Source organism: Callorhinchus milii, unplaced genomic scaffold (genome assembly GCF_018977255.1).
Source record: "Callorhinchus milii isolate IMCB2004 unplaced genomic scaffold, IMCB_Cmil_1.0 Scaffold23, whole genome shotgun sequence".
Classification (NCBI taxonomy): Eukaryota; Metazoa; Chordata; class Chondrichthyes; order Chimaeriformes; family Callorhinchidae; genus Callorhinchus; species Callorhinchus milii.
In genome coordinates, this window is record NW_024704764.1 from 5,816,493 (window position 1) to 5,834,951 (window position 18,459).

General features: G+C 46.1%; 1 protein-coding gene across 1 annotated transcript in view; it reads right to left on the reverse strand.

Moving 5' to 3' along the window:
• LOC103183836 (acid-sensing ion channel 2) overlaps positions 1-18,344 on the reverse strand; it is a 260,915-nt gene extending 242,571 nt beyond the window's left edge. The window contains exon 1 of the mRNA XM_007901538.2: positions 17,784-18,344. Coding sequence (XP_007899729.1) covers positions 17,784-18,344 — 561 coding nt within the window. The remainder of the gene's footprint in view (positions 1-17,783) is intronic.
• Between the last annotated feature and the right edge of the window lie 115 nt (positions 18,345-18,459).

Sequence of the window (18,459 nt, forward strand, 5' to 3'; positions counted from 1 at the left end):
GATGATGCAAAAAGATTGCAACAAGCTATAGAGAGGCGAGGGCGGCCCATCTCCAACCTCCCCTTTCTCTCCAAGGTCTTCGAAAGAGTTGTCGCCTCCCAACTGCGCTCTTTCCTTTCCACCCATTCTCTTTTCGAACCCCTTCAGTCAGGTTTCCGTGCTGCCCATAGCACAGAAACTGCCCTGGTCAAGGTCACCAATGATATCCTGACCATCTGTGACCAGGGCTCCCTATGTCTCCTCGTCCTCCTTGACCTATCGGCAGCATTCGATACGGTCGACCACGCTATCCTACTCCACCGCTTGTCCTCCCACCTCAACCTTCAAGGCACTGTCCTTGAATGGTTTAGGTCGTACCTTTCTCACCGTCTTCACTTTGTCTCGACGAATGGCTTCTCCTCCACCCCCCGCACTGTCTCATGTGGTGTCCCTCAGGGCTCTGTCCTTGGTCCCCTCCTCTTCACCCTCTATATGCTCCCCCTTGGTGACATCATCCGCAGACATGGAGTTAACTTCCACATGTATGCGGATGACACCCAACTCTACCTTTCCTCCTCTACTCTCAACTCCACGACCACCGATGTCCTGACAGCTGCCTGTCCGACATCGAGTCCTGGACGAGAGACAACTTTCTTCAGCTCAACGTGCGAAAAACCGAGACCCTCCTGATTGGCTCACGTCAGCGCCTCCGCACCTCAGGCGCTGACACCATCAGCATCCAAGGCTGCACTCTCCACCTCTCAAAGCCAGTCAGGAACCTCGGCGTTTTGTTCGACCCTGAGCTGTCCTTTCTCCCTCACATCCGCACCACAACTGGCACCGCCTTCCATCACCTCCGGAACATCGCCAGACTACGGCATTACCTCACCCCTCACGCTGCTGAAACCCTGGTTCACGCCTTTGTCACCTCAAGGCTGGACTATGGGAACTCTCTCCTCGCCGGCCTTCCCGCCACCTCCCTCCACAAGCTGCAGGTCATTCAGAACTCTGCAGCTCGTGTACTGTCCCGCACCAGGTTTTGGGACCACATCACTCCCACCCTCGCTCGCCTCCACTGGCTCCCCATCCCCCAGAGGATTGATTTCAAGATCCTCATCCTCACCTACAAGGCCATTCACGGCCTTGCTCCCTCCTACCTCTCCAACCTACTATCCTTCTACCTACCTGCCCGTACCCTCCGTTCCTCTGGCTCCGGTCTGTTCCACGTCCCCCGCCCCAACCGCCCTACCATCGGTGGTCGGGCCTTCAGCCTCTCAGCCCCCAGGCTCTGGAACTCTATCCCCCAGTGCCTTCGCCTTGCTTCCTCCCTTTCCTCCTTCAAGGCCGGTCTCAAAACCTTTCTCTTTGACCGAGCCTTCAGCTCCCCTCTCGACTCTCTTCTCCCTCCTCGCTCCCTCCCTTCCCTCCCCTCACCCTGACCATTTCCCCCCTCCTCGCTCCCTCCTTTCCCTCCCCTCACCCTGACCATTTCCCCCCTCCTCGCTCCCTCCTTTCCCTCCCCTCACCCTGACCATTTCCCCCCTGCTCGGGTCATGACCCAACTGTGCAGCGCCTTGGGACGTCCTCCTGACGTGAAAGGCGCTTTATCTTGTTGTTGTTGTTGTTGTTGTTGTTGTTGTTGTTGAGGGGAGTGGGCAAGTAGGAAGCAGATGGAATTCAATGTTAGCAGGTGTGAAATTATTCACCTAGGTAGCAAGAATAAAAGAACAGATTATTTTCTGGAAGCGGAGAAGTTAGGTAGAGTTAGTATTCAAAGGGATTTGGGTGTCCTTGTACACCAGTCCCAAAAAGTTAGTTTGCAGGTGCAGCAGCAACTAAGAAGGCGAACGGCTGTTAGCGTTCATTTCAAAAGGTTTAGAATATAAGAGTAGGGAAGTCTTGCTGCAACTGTATAGGGCTTTGGTGAGACCGCACCCTAGAGTATTGTGTGCATGTTTGATCTCCTTATTTAAAAAAGAACATACTTGCCCTGGAGGGGGTGCAGCGTAAATTCACTCGGTTAGTTCCTGGGATGAGGGGACTGACCTATGAGGATAGGCTGAATAAACTAGGGCTGTATTCTCTAGAGTACAGAAGAATTAGGGGAGATCTTATTGAAACTTATAAGATTCTTAAAGGGCTGATAGACACAGAGGGACTGTTTCCCCTGGTGGGAGAATCTATAACCAGGGGTCACAGTCTTAAAATTAAGGGTCAGCCTCTTAGAACAGAGCTGAGGAAACATTTCTTCACTCAGAGGGTTGTGAACTTATGGAATTCACTACCCCAGAAGGCTGTAGATGCTCAGTCCTTGAACATTTTCAAGGCTGAGACTGATAGATTCTTGAAAAATAGAGGGATTAGGGGATTGGGGAGAGGGCAGGTAATCAGAGTTAGGTGAGAAGATCAGCCATGATCTTATTGAATGGCGGAACAGGCACGAAGGGCCGAATGGCCTACTCCTGCTCCTAATTCTTATGTTCTTATGTTCTTATCTTGAAGGAGGCAAAGGAGGGGCGAGGCAGTGGGACTGCGGGATGAAGTTCTAGAGGGTGGCAAAAGAGCTTGACAACCCTCAACTCTCAACAACCAACGTAAACCAAACAATATCATCATCATCATCATCATCGGGATCCAATTCCATTATGAAGAGCCCGACCCCTCTGTACCTACACGCACGTTTGTACATGGTTAAGTCGACCCGCATTTTAGACCCAGTGAGTGTTTTAAATTGAAGATGAAGAACAGCTTTACAAATCAAGACGGACTGAGTGAAATTCAGTGGTCAAGCAGGAAAGGGCAATGTGCATTCAGCTGTAAATACCAGTGCCTCCGACTAATTCACTGAGGATGATTTGCTTCCCTACCTTGTTGGTAAATCGGTCGAGAAATTCCACTTACCATACTGACCTGCCTCTCAGTTAATTCCTTACCTCCCTCTGCGCCTTGTTGTTTCATATCGAGCGGAAAGCAGCCACTTGCCTAATTGAATTGAAATCATTTTCTGTCACCGCAACCCGTGGAAAGAAAGCTGATCATGATTGATTGATTGTGGAGTCCTGCAGCTCTGTGGTTAGAACACTCACCTCACAAGCAAGAGACCTGGGTTCGAGTCCTGGTAGGGCGAAACATTGGACAAGTTTCCTTACTCCAAACGCCTCTGTTTACCTAGCAATAAGTAGGAACGTGGTTGTTAGTCGATTGGGGGAAATCGCTTTTCCGGGAGTAATAAACCCTTAAAAAAATGCAATTGTTTGTGGGACGCTGCCGTGCGCAATTGGCTGCGGTGATTCGCCCACAAAATATACAGTCAATTCTCATTACAGTATATTCTGTGAAGCGCTTTGAGACATCACGAAGACATGATAAGGAGTTATATCAAATACAAGGATTAATATTATTATTATTATTATTATTATTGATTGACTGACTTTCTCCACAAACTCAGAGGAGAACTTGACGGCAAGAGATGCAGTCGCATCAACTGAAAGAGAGAGTTAGGTTGACGTTTTGAGAGCATCCTTCACTCTCACTTCAGGTTCAAACAGCATTTATGAAGCCACTGACATTATTGACCGTCAGTAAAACAAAGTGCTGTTTTTCCCACAGCAGATCACCAGCGTCGCCAACAAATATGATCTCACCTGAGCTACAGCTTATGTGTCATTCAATGTAGGGGAGGAGAATGTAAAATGATTTGTTCATTTAATTTTGAAGAGCATCTCAGATTTTATTCATGTAAAGAGCAGCTATTGGTAAAATAATAATAATATCTAGAATATGCTAGAAAATAATATCTGGGGATACAGTATATTGTTTGGGACAAGACATATCAAGCGACTGCCAGGATGGTGGAAGACGAATTGGATGGACCCTGGTCTTCTTTCGCCAGCAAATTCTTATGTTCTTAATAATAGTAATAATAATAATCCTTGCATTTGATATAGCGCCTTATCATGTTGTTAGCGATGCCTCAAAGCGCTTTACAAGATATATTGTAAAGTGGATTGACTATGTATTTTGGTATTATATTAATAAACTCGACTTTGAATAAAAATTTCATTCAGTCTTGTGCTGACTCAACAAACAATACACCCAAAACGAGGAATCTTTCTGTTACAAACGTGCTTTGAACATGTGTACAGGGTAACCACATGTCAGCCCCAAGGCTCAAAATACATATCGAATGTTAAAATTAGAAAGGAATCAATAAGAAAATAGAATCCGAGACCTTGTGAAAACAAATTAAGTGAATTTATGTAACGTCTATGACAGAGCAGCAAGAGAGCTGTTCTCAAGGATTTCCATTCCATTCTGTCAGGAGGCTCTGACACCAATAACTTAAGGAGGTAATTATGTCAAACGTTACTGCTAAGCTTCTCTGTCTCGGTCAACCTCTCACCATGACAATGTGAGCATCGAGATTCGTACAATCATAGTCAGGGATCACAGCTGTCAGACACTCGTTCTTAATAATAATAATAATAATCCTCGCATTTGAATAGCGCCTTAACACGACTTTGAGTCGTCTCAAAGCGCTTCACAGAATGTACTGTGAAGTCCATTATTCTGGCTTTCAGCCCATGCTCCTTGATTAGTGGAGACCATCAGCACTAAAGCCCCAGTGGAGATTCCTTATTTATTAAGCTTAAGAACAACACGTCAGGCTGGTAGAGCTCACTGCCAGGTTAGCCTTATTAGCACTTCCTGATAAGGTTCCTGGCAGCCCAATGCTAAGATTCCAACTCAAAGGCAGCTATGCCTTGCGTTCAGCTTGTAAAGTGTCCTGGCTTTTGCTCAGCTCTCCATAAGACTGTCACCTCCACCAGAGTTTCCCACTGGTCTCGGTCAACTTATTCCCTGGCTCATGATATGACTGTCAGAGCCCAGAACTATTCATGCCCACTGCCAATCGCGTCTGAAATTAAATCAGTTTAATTGTTAAGCAAGTCCACTAGGCCTATCCATGCCACTAGTCATCAACAAAATAAGGTGTCTGTTTTTGGACAACAACAACAAGATTCCATTTATAAAGCGCCTTTCACGTCAGGAGGACGTCCCAAGGCGCTGCACAGTTGGGTCATGACCCGAGCAGGGGGGAAATGGTCAGGGTGAGGGGAGGGAGGGAGCGAGGAGTGGGGAAATGGTCAGGGGGAAGGGAGGGAGCAAGGAGGGGGGAAATGGTCAGGGTGAGGGACGGAAGGGAGGGAGCGAGGAGGGGGAAGAGAGTCGAGAGGGGAGCTGAAGGCACGGTCAAAGAGAAAGGTTTTGAGACCGGCCTTGAAGGAGGAAAGGGAGGAAGCAAGGCGAAGGCACTGGGGGATAGAGTTCCAGAGCCTGGGGGCTGAGAGGCTGAAGGCCCGACCACCGATGGTAGGGCGGTTGGGGCGGGGGACGTGGAGCAGACCGGAGCCAGAGGAACGGAGGGTACGGGCAGGTAGGTAGGGGGATAGTAGGTTGGAGAGGTAGGAGGGAGCAAGGCCGTGAATGGCCTTGTAGGTGAGGATGAGGATCTTGAATTCGATCCTCTGGGGGATGGGGAGCCAGTGGAGGCGAGCGAGGGTGGGAGTGATGTGGTCCCGAAGCCTGGTGCGGGACAGTACACGAGCTGCAGAGTTCTGAATGACCTACAGTGTGGAGGGAGGTGCCGGGAAGGCCGGCGAGGAGAGAGTTCCCGTAGTCCAGCCTTGAGGTGACAAAGGCGTGAACCAGGGTTTCAGCAGCGTGAGGGGTGAGGTAGTGCCGTAGTCTGGCGATGTTCCGAAGGTGATGGAAGGCGGTGCCAGTTGTGGTGCGGATGTGAGGGAGAAAGGACAGCTTAGGGTCGAACAAAACGCCGAGGTTCCTGACCGGCATTGAGAGGTGGAGAGTGCAGTCTTGGATGCTGATGGTGTCAGCGCCTGAGGTGCGGAGGCGCTGACGTGAGCCAATCAGGAGGGCCTCGGTTTTTCGCACGTTGAGCTGAAGAAAGTTGTCTCTCGTCCAGGACTCGATGTCGGACAGGCAGCTCTCAGGACATCGGTGGTCGTGGAGTTGAGAGTAGAGGAGGAAAGGTAGAGTTGGGTGTCATCCGCATACATGTGGAAGTTAACTCCATGTCTGCGGATGATGTCACCAAGAGGGTGAAGTGGAGGGCACCGAGGACAGAGCCCTGAGGGACACCACATGAGACAGTATGGGCGGTGGAGGAGAAGCCATTCGTCGAGACAAAGTGAAGACGGTGAGAAAGGTACGACCTAAACCATTCAAGGACAGTGCCTTGAAGGTTGAGGTGGGAGGACAAGCGATGGAGGAGGATAGCGTGGTCGACCGTATCGAATGCTGCCGATAGGTCGAGGAGGACGAGGAGACAGAGGGAGCCCTGGTCACAGATGGTCAGGATGTCATTGGTGACAAGTAACAAATGTTTCAATGGATGATTCCAAAAGACAGATAGTTCAATGGATCAAACTGCCTGGCATTGTTCCACAAATGCTTAACGCTTATTTTCTCTTTTTGATTCAGTTTTCGAATGAGGCTCACATTCCCCATCGAGAGTCACCCCTTGGGTTATTGATATTCGAGGTTGATGAGAATAATGATAATCCTTGCATTTGACATAGCGCCTTATCACATCTTTGAGACGTCTCAAAGCGCTTCACAGAATATATTGTAAAGTGAATTTACTGAATAGCTTGTGTGCGAAATGCAGCAGCCAATTGACCACAGTGGTGCCCCACAAACAGTCGTGGATTGAGTGACCAAATTCTGATTATTTATTTATTTTTGAAGAGATTATTACTCCGCAAAAGCATTTTTCTTCCCATAATAAGAATCACTCATTTTAATGAGTCTTCTCACATCACCAAGTGCTTTGCAGGATTTTATTGTCAAGTATAGTGACGGCGTGGTTTTGTAGGCAAACGCGGCAGTCAATTTCCACACAGCAATGTATCATACAGAGCCATGATATGAACAACCAAATTTGTTTGGGGATTGTTGGCCAGGATGCCGGGAGAGAGAAATTCCCTTCGCTTTTCGAATAGCGTCATGCGATCTTTAACGTCCGCTTGAACAGGCAGACGGGACCTCAGTTTAGTCTCATCCAAAGGACGGCACCTCACACAGTCCTGTGCACCTCCAGCCCTGTTTTGGATTGTTAATGTCAGTGCCTGGACTGTGTGAATTTAAAGTCCTGACGTGGGGCTTGAACCCGCAACCTTCTGACTCAGGGGAGGGAGTGCTACAGATTGCGCCAGGCTGACACCTGATTGAGGCTAACAGGGATATTTCCTAGGTTGCTCAGTCAATTTGCATGTTGCTCAGGAATGCTTTCATATACAACAACAACAAGATTACATTTGTGTAGCACCTTTCACGTCGGGAGAACGTCCCAAGGTGCCATACATAAGTTGCAATTGAAAAATAATTGGTTTAAAACCTTCCTCAGCATGGGCATTGAAAAACAAAAAAATCCGCTATTTATCCTGTAGATTCAAATATGTTCCGGCTGAATTTAAAGCAAAGTGCAAATTTAAAAAAAATTAACACAGACACAACAGATGGTCTTGAATGAGTACCAGCAAGAGATTCCCTTGTTTTGCATACTACCTTTTTGGAACTCGATAGGGCTATGTGAAGCGCTGTGACTGAACATACAGATGTGTGAACGTGTCAAAGGGAACAGCTGGATGAATAGCTATAAATAAGTATCCTAAATAATCCCTGCATTTGATATAAGGCTTGTAGCTCAGTGGTTAGAGCACTCGCCTCGCAAGCAAGAGGACCTGGGTTCGATTCTCCCAACAGGTTTCCTTACTCCACACATACCTCTGTTTACCTAGCATTAAGTAGGAACCCAGTCGTTCTTCAGTTGGAGGATTGATTTTTTGGGGGTAATAATTCCTTCAAAAAATAATAAATTGGCCACCCCAATCCACGACTTTTTGTGGGACACTGCTGTGCGCAATTGGCTGCCATGTTTCGCCCAGAAAATACAGTCAATTTCCTTTACAGTATATTCTGTGAAGTCACTTTGAGGCGTCTCGAAGACGTGATGAGGCGATATGTCAAATGCAGGGATTATTATTATTATGAATAGGATATCGAGGGATGAGAAATATGATGTTTTGCATAAGATTCAATAAACACAATGAATGTTATGAAGCTTTGCAATTTTCACCCCCTCGTGTGAGAGTAAGGAGGTGAGTACAGTGGAACTCCTGCCGAGAAATGTTATTATGGATTGGCGAGACTCCAGCATAGGGCAACAGTGTTGAGTTTGTAGTTGTGCTTCTATTACCAGTGCGTATTCAAGGAGCAATGAGCAATAATTTCCTCAATCACCTTTCAAATTACACATATTTATTCATCTGTTTGATTTGAGTCAATTGATTAGTATCTGGGGTGGGCGGGCAGAGAAACAGCTCAATATACAGTGCTATGACATTCAGTCCAAACCAATCACAGGCAAATAGCCAGCCAGTGAACATAGCTATAATAGAAGATGACTTTAGTTACAATATAAAATAACATTTGTATAGAGCCTTTCACATCTGGAGGACATCCCAAAGCATTAGTTGTGTCTGTCATAGAAACAGGAGTAGGCCATTCAGCCCCTCGAGCCTGTTCGATAAGATCATGGCTGATCTGTACCTCAAGTCCAGTTACCCGCCCTTACCCTATATCCCTTAATACCCTGATTAACAAATATCTATCCCCCTGTCTTGCCAATGTCTGGGCACTTCTATACTTGTGATTGTGTGTGTCTGTCATTGTGACTGTCTGGATGTGTCAAAGCTGTCCACCTTTGAAAATGTCTCGGCAGTTTTCATCTGAAGGTGTCTTGTGATAATCATAATAATAATCCTTGCATTTGATATAGCCCCTTATCGTGTCGTCGAGACGTTGCAAAGCACTTCACAGAATATACTGTAAAGTGAATTGCCTGTATATTTTATAGGAGAAACGCAGCAGCCAATTGCACACAGCAGTGTCCCATAAACAGTCGTGGTTCGAGTGACCAATTGTTTTTAAAAATTGAAGGAATTATTACCCCCAGAAAGGCGATTCGCCAATTGACTAACAACCGGGTTCCTACTCACTGCTAGGTAAACAGAGGCGTGTGGAGTAAGAAAACTTGCCCCAAGTTTCGCCCTGCTGGGAATCGAACCCATGTCTCTCACTTGCAAGGTGAGTGCTCTAACCACTGAGCTACAAGACTGGCAGTGATGAGTCATTGCCAGAATCTCCACAAAGACAAAACCCAAGATGAAACAATGAGATACTGAGAAAAATTAAACAGCAGAAAAAATTCATGCACGCCCTGAGTAAATGGACACCGCAGCTGTTCATTCATCCTTGGAGTCTCTCTTCCAAGGTTATAAATTCTGAAGAGCACATAAATGAACATATATGGTTCTACACTGAACGATAATGCATGTGTTACACAGTGCCTATAACATCAAAATGTGTTGCAGTTAATTGCTGTGAAACTGTAGTTATTGTGCATTTATAGTACAATATTGCACAACACCCACAAACAGCCATTAAGTGAATGACCAATTTATTTTGATGACTGTCTGGCCAGAACGTCAAGGGAATTTCCTTTCAGTCTTCAAGATTCACATTAACAGGCAGACAGGACCTGAGTTTAATGTCTCGTTCAAATCACACTTTAACCACTGGAAGTGGCATTGATATTTGCAAATGAAATTATTTTGTAGACATCAATCAATCAATCAATTGGCAAAACGTGCTTTGGAAGAAATAAAGTGCTTCCTTTTAGGATAAGGAGAAGAAAGATAAACAACAAGTTCTCAATGCTTTGCTCACACAGCAACTTCAGTCTTGTCCCTTTTATTTGGTCAATTTTCTCCCTCCTATGATAATAGCCCTTGCATTTGATACAGTGCCTTGTCATATCATTGAGACGTCCCAAAGCATTTAAAGTTTAGTGATTTACTCCAGAAGCTTTGCCTTTCGTTTCTTTACCCATAGGATCATCAATCTGAGAAGGTAATAGCAGCCAAGACATTGGACTCATTTAAGAAACAATTGGGTGGTGTAATGGGAAGGTGGTGTAGGAGGGTAAGAGTTCTGCAAGGATGAGATCAAATGGCCCAAAAGAGCTTTATTCCTCTCAACATTGGTTGTGATGTTGTAATCTATTCTCACAATGGTTTACTTTGCCAATTAGCCTTCGGGATTTAAAATTGAGCGATTACCTTTCAAGGCTGGGAACAGATTTCTGACTGATCCATTCATTAATTCGCAAATGCTCCTAGGCTGGTGCTGAATCATTGCTGCAGAAAGAAAACAAAAAGAGGTCACTTATTTCGCAGTTTACGTCTTGCAAAAAACTTGCAAAGTACCGCAAGCTTCCTGCTTTTGTGTTTGACAGCAGAATTACATTCCTGGGATCTTCTCCTGGATTAAATGACTCAGGAGGCATCTGTGATAAGGCTGTGTTCTGATTGCAGGTCGCAGTAATTCATCAAGTCTCAAGTAGCTAGACTCCATTTTCTTGATATATCTGATAGCTCTGTGAACTGAATCAGATCTAAGTATTGTGACTGCCAAAGTCAGAAGCACGTTTGTGGTTTTCCTACGCACGCTCACACTGCCAAGTGAGGTTGTCTCCAGATAATCTGATGAGTCAGCGTTGTCGTGATTTTCGAAGTGAAGCTTTATACAATGCATTTCTCTATTCCTTCCGTGGTTATTTGTTTAAGACAGATTCACACCTCTGTAGCCCTATTATATTACAGTGTACAAGGTGACGCACTCCCCAAACCAGATTTGAGTGTCACAGATTGTGTGTCAGCCTGGAGTCAGTTGATAGTACTCTGGCCTCTGAATTGCTAATTCAAGCCCCGCATTGGGGCTTTGAACTCACATCATCTAGGCTGGAACACCAATGCAGTGCCGGGGAAGTGGGGGTGGTGGGAGTTGGAAGGTGGTTGCATTGTCGGAGTTGCCATCCATGGGATGAGATGTTAAATCGAGGCCAGGTGGACGTTAAAGATTCCATGGCACAATTTGAGAAGGGAAGGGAGTTCCACTTAACGTCCTAGCCAGCAGGCTCCCAAATAAAATTGGTCATTCGTCTCATGGCTGTCCGTGGGACGTTGTTGTGCATAAGTGGCCGCGCTCCCCTAGAGATGCCCAGTCACTTCACTTCACAGTAAATTCTGTGAAGCATTTTGATACTTCCTGATCCAACCCTGAAAGGTGCTGTACCAAATGCAAGGATTATCGTAAGGTAAATGGAATGAGACTGTTTTAGTTTACAATGCTCGGACTACAACTGCAGTTGATGAAAAGAGAACCTTTTGAACCCAGCAGGTTCTCCTCCAGTGCTGATATGTTGCTCCTTGCTTCAAATCCCTCCACTCTCTCGCACTTCCCTATCTCTCTGACCTCCTCACTCTCCAATCCACTGCCCGGCGCCTCTGCTCGACTGGCACCGGCCTCCTGCTCGTCCCTCACACACTCCGGAGGTCGCGCTTTCAGCCACTATGGCCTGACACTCTAGAGCACACTCTCCCTCAATCCCTTCTGCCTTGCCCCCTCTCTCCCCTTTTTCAAGTTCTGCCTGAAAACCTTCTTCTTCGACCATGCTTACAGCCACCTCCCCCCACCCCCCGGCTTGGAGTCAGGCTCCGCCACTGTTAAGCGTTCTGAGACACTGTCCTACATGGAGGCGCTATATAAGTGCAAGTGTTGTTGTTTGCTCCAAGCCTAAGCCACTATGTTCCCACTCTCTGGTACTCTTTCAACAACAATAACTTGCACTTATACAGTGCCCTTCACACAGAGTAGCGCCTCAGAGCGCTTAACAGTGGCAGAGCCTGACTCTTCCCCCCAAATCATTTCGCCCTGTACCTTTCAAAGCCCTTTTTTTTAAAAAAAATCTCTTTGACCATGCCTTGGGTCGCCAGACATCATTAAATTCTGCTCGCTCTCACTGCTTTCTGTCAACTCTACAAAGCGCTCCGGGAAGTTCATTTGATGTGAAAGGTGCCACTGTATATAAATAAATGTACGTAGCAACATTGCGCTGAAATTTACAGCTCTCCGTAATGCGTTTGATGGGATTGTTATTGTAGCGAATGCAATCTGAAACGCTTGCAGATTTCAGCCTGTCACTAAAATGACAACAATTTCCACTTACACAGCGACTTTCATGTAGAAAGTGCTTCGCAAACAATCATTGCAAGGCCGAGCTATCAGCTAGACAGGAAGAGGTGATTGAAATGCACTCAAAGACAAGAGCTTCTTCAGGTGGATTTTGAAGGCAGAGAAAGAACCGATGTGGCAGAGGGATTTAGGAAGAGAGTACCAGAAAGCAGGGACAGTGATTAAAAGCCGGTTTGCTGATAGAGGGGTCTGGCAGGACATCATACTCTTAATTATGAACTGATGCTTGGTGCAACTAGTGGCGCTTTATTCAATCAGTCAGGCAATCGCCCCATGTTTACACATCACTCGTGCTGAGCCAGGCAAGCAGGATAATTCCTGTCTACCTGGTCCTCAGGCACCTTTCACATTGGGAGGAAATCCCAAGGCTCTTTCCCCAAATCAGTGCCTAAAGTGGGAATGTAGTAGTATCCTAGGTTTCCAAGTTTACTTAAAGATTTCTCAAGCATCTGAAATACGATATCAAAAAAATATACAAAATGACATTTGCACAGCGTCTTTCATAGTCGGGAGGGCATCCCAAGGCACTGGACAGTCAGGGATTTGGACCCGAGCTGGGGTGTGTGGGGGAGTATTGGGATCAGGGAGGGTGGCCAAAGGCTTGGTTGAAAAGGAGATCTTGAGACGTGCCTTGAAGGAGGTAAGGGAGGGAAATTCCAGACAGGGAGACCTGCACATTCATGAATACAATAACAGCAACAGGACCTGTACTGTATTAAGATATAGCAGAATAATAACCTGTACATGAATATAGTTACATACAGTTGTAGCTTCATCCATCAATATCCAGTGGTGCCAACAACAACATGGATTTATATCACAACCCTCACACAGGGTAGCGTCCCAGAGCACTTGACAGTGGCGGAGCATGACTTGGGGGTGGGGATGGGGAGGTGACCATAGGCACAGTCGAATAGAAAGGTCTTCGGGCGTGACCTGAAAATGGGTATGGCAGATGGGTATAGGAAGAGTGTGCCTTCCAGAGTTTCAGGGCGTAGTGGCTGAAACTGTGGCCACCAATTAAAAAGCAACGGCTTATCTTCCAAACCACATTCTGAGAGCTATTTCGTAAAGCTTCACTCACATACACAGCCCTGCACTGACTTGCACTTTGCAAGGATTGATTAATTAGTATCAAACATCATCAAGGAGTACAGTGCAGCCACTGTAACATGCACCATTTCTCACTTGGTCCAGCACTGCCACGAACATCCAGTCCCATAACCGAGCCCCTTAAAACTTCCAGCCATCCACTCCCTGGGCAATGGGTTTTACAGTCAACCCAGCAAAAACATCACACATCCCCAGTTTCAATATCAACCAGCAAACTGGCATATAAACAATGTAAAACGTGGTGTGGATTCCTACAGAGAACAGTCCACATTCCGGATCTCCCACCGAGTCCTTTGGGAATGGTTAAGCCCAGTTAGGCTTCGTTCAGATTATCTTTTGACCCATTTCAACCCAAGGTTTAGATTGTGAATTTAGCCCAGTTCAGGTTGGCCTGGTTCAGACTGCCCTTCAAGCTTGTTAAAGTTTGCCACAAGAGCTCTTTGACATCCTCCGGACGTGAAAGGTGCTACACAGTTGTAACGTGGCTGGCCTGCTTCAGACTGCCTTTCAAACTTGGTTCAAAGTTAGTGCAGTCAGTGTTGGCCTAGTTTGGACTGGCTCGGGCTGCAGTTCTCTGGTCACTGATTCTCTACCTTTGCTCAGTGGGTACCCTGAAAGCATAACAACCCAAAAGATTAATGTTCATCTTAAGGGGCAACTTGTAGCGCAGCATTTTGTAGAACAGCGTTCCATCAGCCAACGCAAACCAACAATACCTTAAACAATATTCAACTTAAGACTTGTCACGTCACCAAATCGATGCCGCCAAATCCTAAGGGATTCTCTTGAATTGTAAGGTGTAATGCCATTTTGGTATATATTTCTAAAAACAAGTTTCAAAATTTGCGGACTTAGCATTTTTACCCCGGTGACAGAATGGGACAGCGGATGGATGCATCTTCTCTCTCTTACGTTACATATAATGAAGATAACCTCGATGAAGTCACCAAATGTTTGACATCACCATTTGGGGAATCTGAACCGGCCTTAATCAGTACGTGGGAAATTTACAACACGTGTTGTTGAGATAAGAGAGCTGGAGTTTATGATAATGATACACTAATAATAACACTTGCATTTGACACAACGCTTTCTCATGTTATCGAAACATCTCAAAGCGCTTTGCAGGACTCGCTGTGAAGTGTAGTGACTGTATATTTGTGGGCAAATTTGGAGTTTATACAGTGCATTATGCTTTGCTCTCATTTACGTAAAACTCGCATGACAAGGAATAGGCAAGTATATGGGTGGAGTGGGGGGGATATAAACCCAGCACAGTACAGCACTCCAGGACGCTATCCTGCATGAAGGGTGCTGCAAAAATTCAAGTTGTTATTGTTGCTATACAAGTTGGGCTTTTCTGACAATTTACTGAAAGGAAGGGAAGTTGAAGAGTAGCTGAAGAACAGCCTGTGGAATCGTGCAAGTTTGTGGCACAGAAGACGACTCTTTGGCACGTCGTGAGCCAAAACGTACGATGTGTTGTCATGTTCATATTGAATTGATATTGCCGTCGTGCTGGCTCAGGCTCTGGCTCCAGTAGAAGAAGATTTGCACTGGTAGCTAAATAAACCACAACAGAGAGCACACCGTGTGGTGCAGCTCATTGTAGCTGCTCATCGTGTCACTGGTTAACCTAATATTCTCCACAATAAGGTGCTTTCCTTGGGACAGTGTGTTTGTACTTTCAATGCCTGCTGCAGCAGGCAACTCCCACAGTTATAAAATCATTTGGTGTATAAAATCTCAAGGAGTTTTGACAGGGCTGATAGGGAGAAAGTTTTTCCACTGGTCGGAGAAATCGGCGATGAGTGGACGTGGATATCAGATAGTCACAAGAAGAGCAAAAGGACAGCTTTAGCTCTTGACTCAGTGAATTATTTGGATGACAAATTACAGCAGTGGAGTTAAGAGTCCTTTGTGGGTTTCAAGAGAGAAGCAGACAGGTACATGCCAGATAGAGGCTTGAAAGGGTACGGGAGTGGGATTGAATGGACAGCTTGGTGCGAAAGCCGATGAAGACTCGATCAGCCGAATGGCCTCTTTGTATGCAGTAAATTTCTAATGATCCTAATGTGTCCGTTGCCAATCCTCTGCTGGATGCTGCATGTAGTACGTTGTGTCTAACGCAACACAAACTTTTCCTGAAGCTTTTTCATTAACGCACTTCACAAAACCAGACATTATATCATCGGCAACAAGAGATCATAATATTGCTGACCTCCTCTTTCTGCATATCAATGGACTAACTAGCACTCTCACCTCCGAGTCAGATGAGTTTTGGGTTCAAGCCCCACGTTGGGACTGTGAGCTCATAGTTTAGACTGATGCTCCATTGCAGTGCTGGGGATGTCGTCCTTTAGTTGGGACATTAAAACGAGGTCCTGTATGATCGTTCAGGAGGATGTTAAAGATCTATTCAAAAATAGAAAGGAGTTTCTCCCAGGTTGTTGAGAGGAAAGTGAACAGGCGTACGGGAGAGAGAGGGGTTTGAAGGGGTAGGGGGATAAGGCAGGGCAGCGGAACTTGAAGCAATTTCCCTGCTCTCCGAGTGAGTGCAGATTCAGTGGGCCAAATGGCCTACTTCTGTGCTGTTGGTTTCATGTCCTGGCCAGCAATCTCCCAGATAAAATTGGTCATTCACTATGTGGCTGTTTGTGTGACTGCTGTGTGCAAATTGGCTGCTGTGTATTCACTTCCAATTAAGTAGTCACGACAATCCACAGGAAAATCGCGTGAAGCCCTAGAGTCAAGATGTTTTTGGTGATTATGATCAGACGCAATATCAAATGCAAAGATTATTATCGTACAACACACGTGCAGATCAAACAGCAAATTGCTACCACGTACTGATCAACAACTATATCACACAGGACCCAAGAGATTCACTCAATGAATAAGGTCAAAACCAACTGCCGTGACACACCAGCTACTATCAAGTCTATAGCTCATCTGTCACACACACTCACACACACACAGTCAGTACTGAGGCAGCATCACAGGGAATTTTAAACAAAGACAATCATCAGTTAACATTTTCTTTACAACGCAGACTATGGAGCAGGGAAATGCTCTGCATGGTAAAGATATGTCTGATGTGCTGATTATCCCCGATGTCAATGATCAAAACCCACGGCCTGCTTTTGGAGACCTCTTTAAGTGCAAACCTTTGCATTGTCCGTCCAGGCCCCTCATTGACGGGAGAAAGTTTTCTTTTCTATTCCACGTTTGAGAAACTTTTTTTTAAGTTAAATATTAAAATATCATTGTGTTTTTTTGAAAAATCCAAATGACATAAGCATAGCCCAATGTCCTGTGTGGAGTTGGCAAAGATATTTGGCGTGGGCAGAGGTTAAAAAAAAGTATTTGGTGCAAAATATAAATATGTGCAGGGCATAAATATGATATTGTAGTGGAGATCTATTTGGGAGTTTCGGAAAACGTTCTTCACGAAGAGGGTGTTGAGAATGTGGAACTCACTCACTCCCAGAAGCAAAAAGCATCAATGCATTTATAATAATAAAAAATACTTATATTTGAGACAGCCTTTCACGTCAGAAGGACGCCTCACAGGATTTACTGTAAAGTGGAGTGGAGTATTTTTGTGGGTCGTCAATTTGCATACAGCATTGTCTCACAAGCAACCTACAAGCAACAAACATATGGGGTGAATGGCCAGTTTAAGAGGGAACTTGATGTGTACGGTGAAGGACAAGGGAATAGCGGGGTATAGGAGACGGGAAATAGGAAAGGGCGCGGGTTTGTGTGGAGTATAAGCATCGATATGGACTAGTTGAGCCAAATGGCCTGTTTCCATGTCATAGCTTGTAACTCTAAGTAACCGTGTAACACTTAACCCACATTTTGTTTCCTGTTTCTATTTGCAAGCGGCTGCAAATTTTCTTATGAACACAGAGTCACTACACACAGCGGCTGTAAATCCTGCGAAGCGCTTCGAGGTGTCCTCCTGAGGCGTGAAAGGCTCTGTATCAAACGCAAGTATTACCATCATTATAATGAACACATCGATTAGACCTCGATCAGAATCACAGAACCTTAGAAGGAGGCCATTCGGCCCATTGTACCTGTGCCGGCTCTTTGAAAGATCTAAATCAGTCCCACCCCCGTTCTTTCCCCCACAGCCTTGCAACTTCTTTTTTGCGGAGTATCTATCCAATTCCTTTTTGAAAGTAATTAACGAATCTGCTTCCAGCCACCCATTCTGGCGATGCGTTCCAGACCACAACATCTGTGTGTGTGTGTAAAAAAAATTCTCCTCATCTCCCGTTTGGTCCTCTTGACAATTATCTTATTAAATCCGTGTCCTCTGGTTACCGACCGACCCACCCGCCAGATTTAAGCTTTGTTTTTCTGCCCTCTCTCTCGAATCATCTTGTCCACGCAGTAGTGCCATGAGGAACGACAGAGGCAGGACGATGAGGCGAGCGAAAACAGTTTTGCCCCGCAACCATTTTCAACAAAAAATTTTACTTCGAACTTTTTTTACTCACGGTTTTGAAGTCTCTGTGAGTGCACGGCAGCCCACGGAACTTGCAGTACAGCATCATGTCCTTCAGGTTGTGACCCAGCCGTTCGTAGAACTCCCGCATATTGAAGACCCTGGGCTTGTACTTCCTGAAGTCCGCCTTGTTCTTGAGGACCTCCAGGACCTGTGGGTCGGCTAGGTGAGGGTTCTGGATCTCCAGGTGCACGTTGAGGAGCCCCAGCATCTCGCCCGCGTGGTACAGGTCATTGACTGTCAGCCTGGAGAAGCGGAACTCATTGAGGTTACAGACGGTGACAGCGGGGAAGACCAGGTTGTTGGTGGCCACCTCCTCCAGCTTGGCCACATGAGGGTAGGACAGATAGAAGGCCACCCTCTCCGCACACTCCACCACCAGCAGCCCCAAGGAGCCCACGAACACCAGGGTCCACAGGAAGCGCCTTACCGTCATCGGGCCGTAGCCAAAGATGTGCCTGACCCCGTGCAGGGTCGAAGTATTGGCAAACATCTGGATACTCGAAGGCTGCAGACTCCCCACACTGCTCACGCTGTTCTCCTTCTCGTCCATCCCTTTCTACACAAATGTATGTGTGTGTCTATGTGCGGGTAGGTGTGTGAGAGTTGTGTGTGTGCAGTTATTCCAGCTGTTTTGGTGTCCTGTTAGTCCAGCTGTTTTGGTGTCC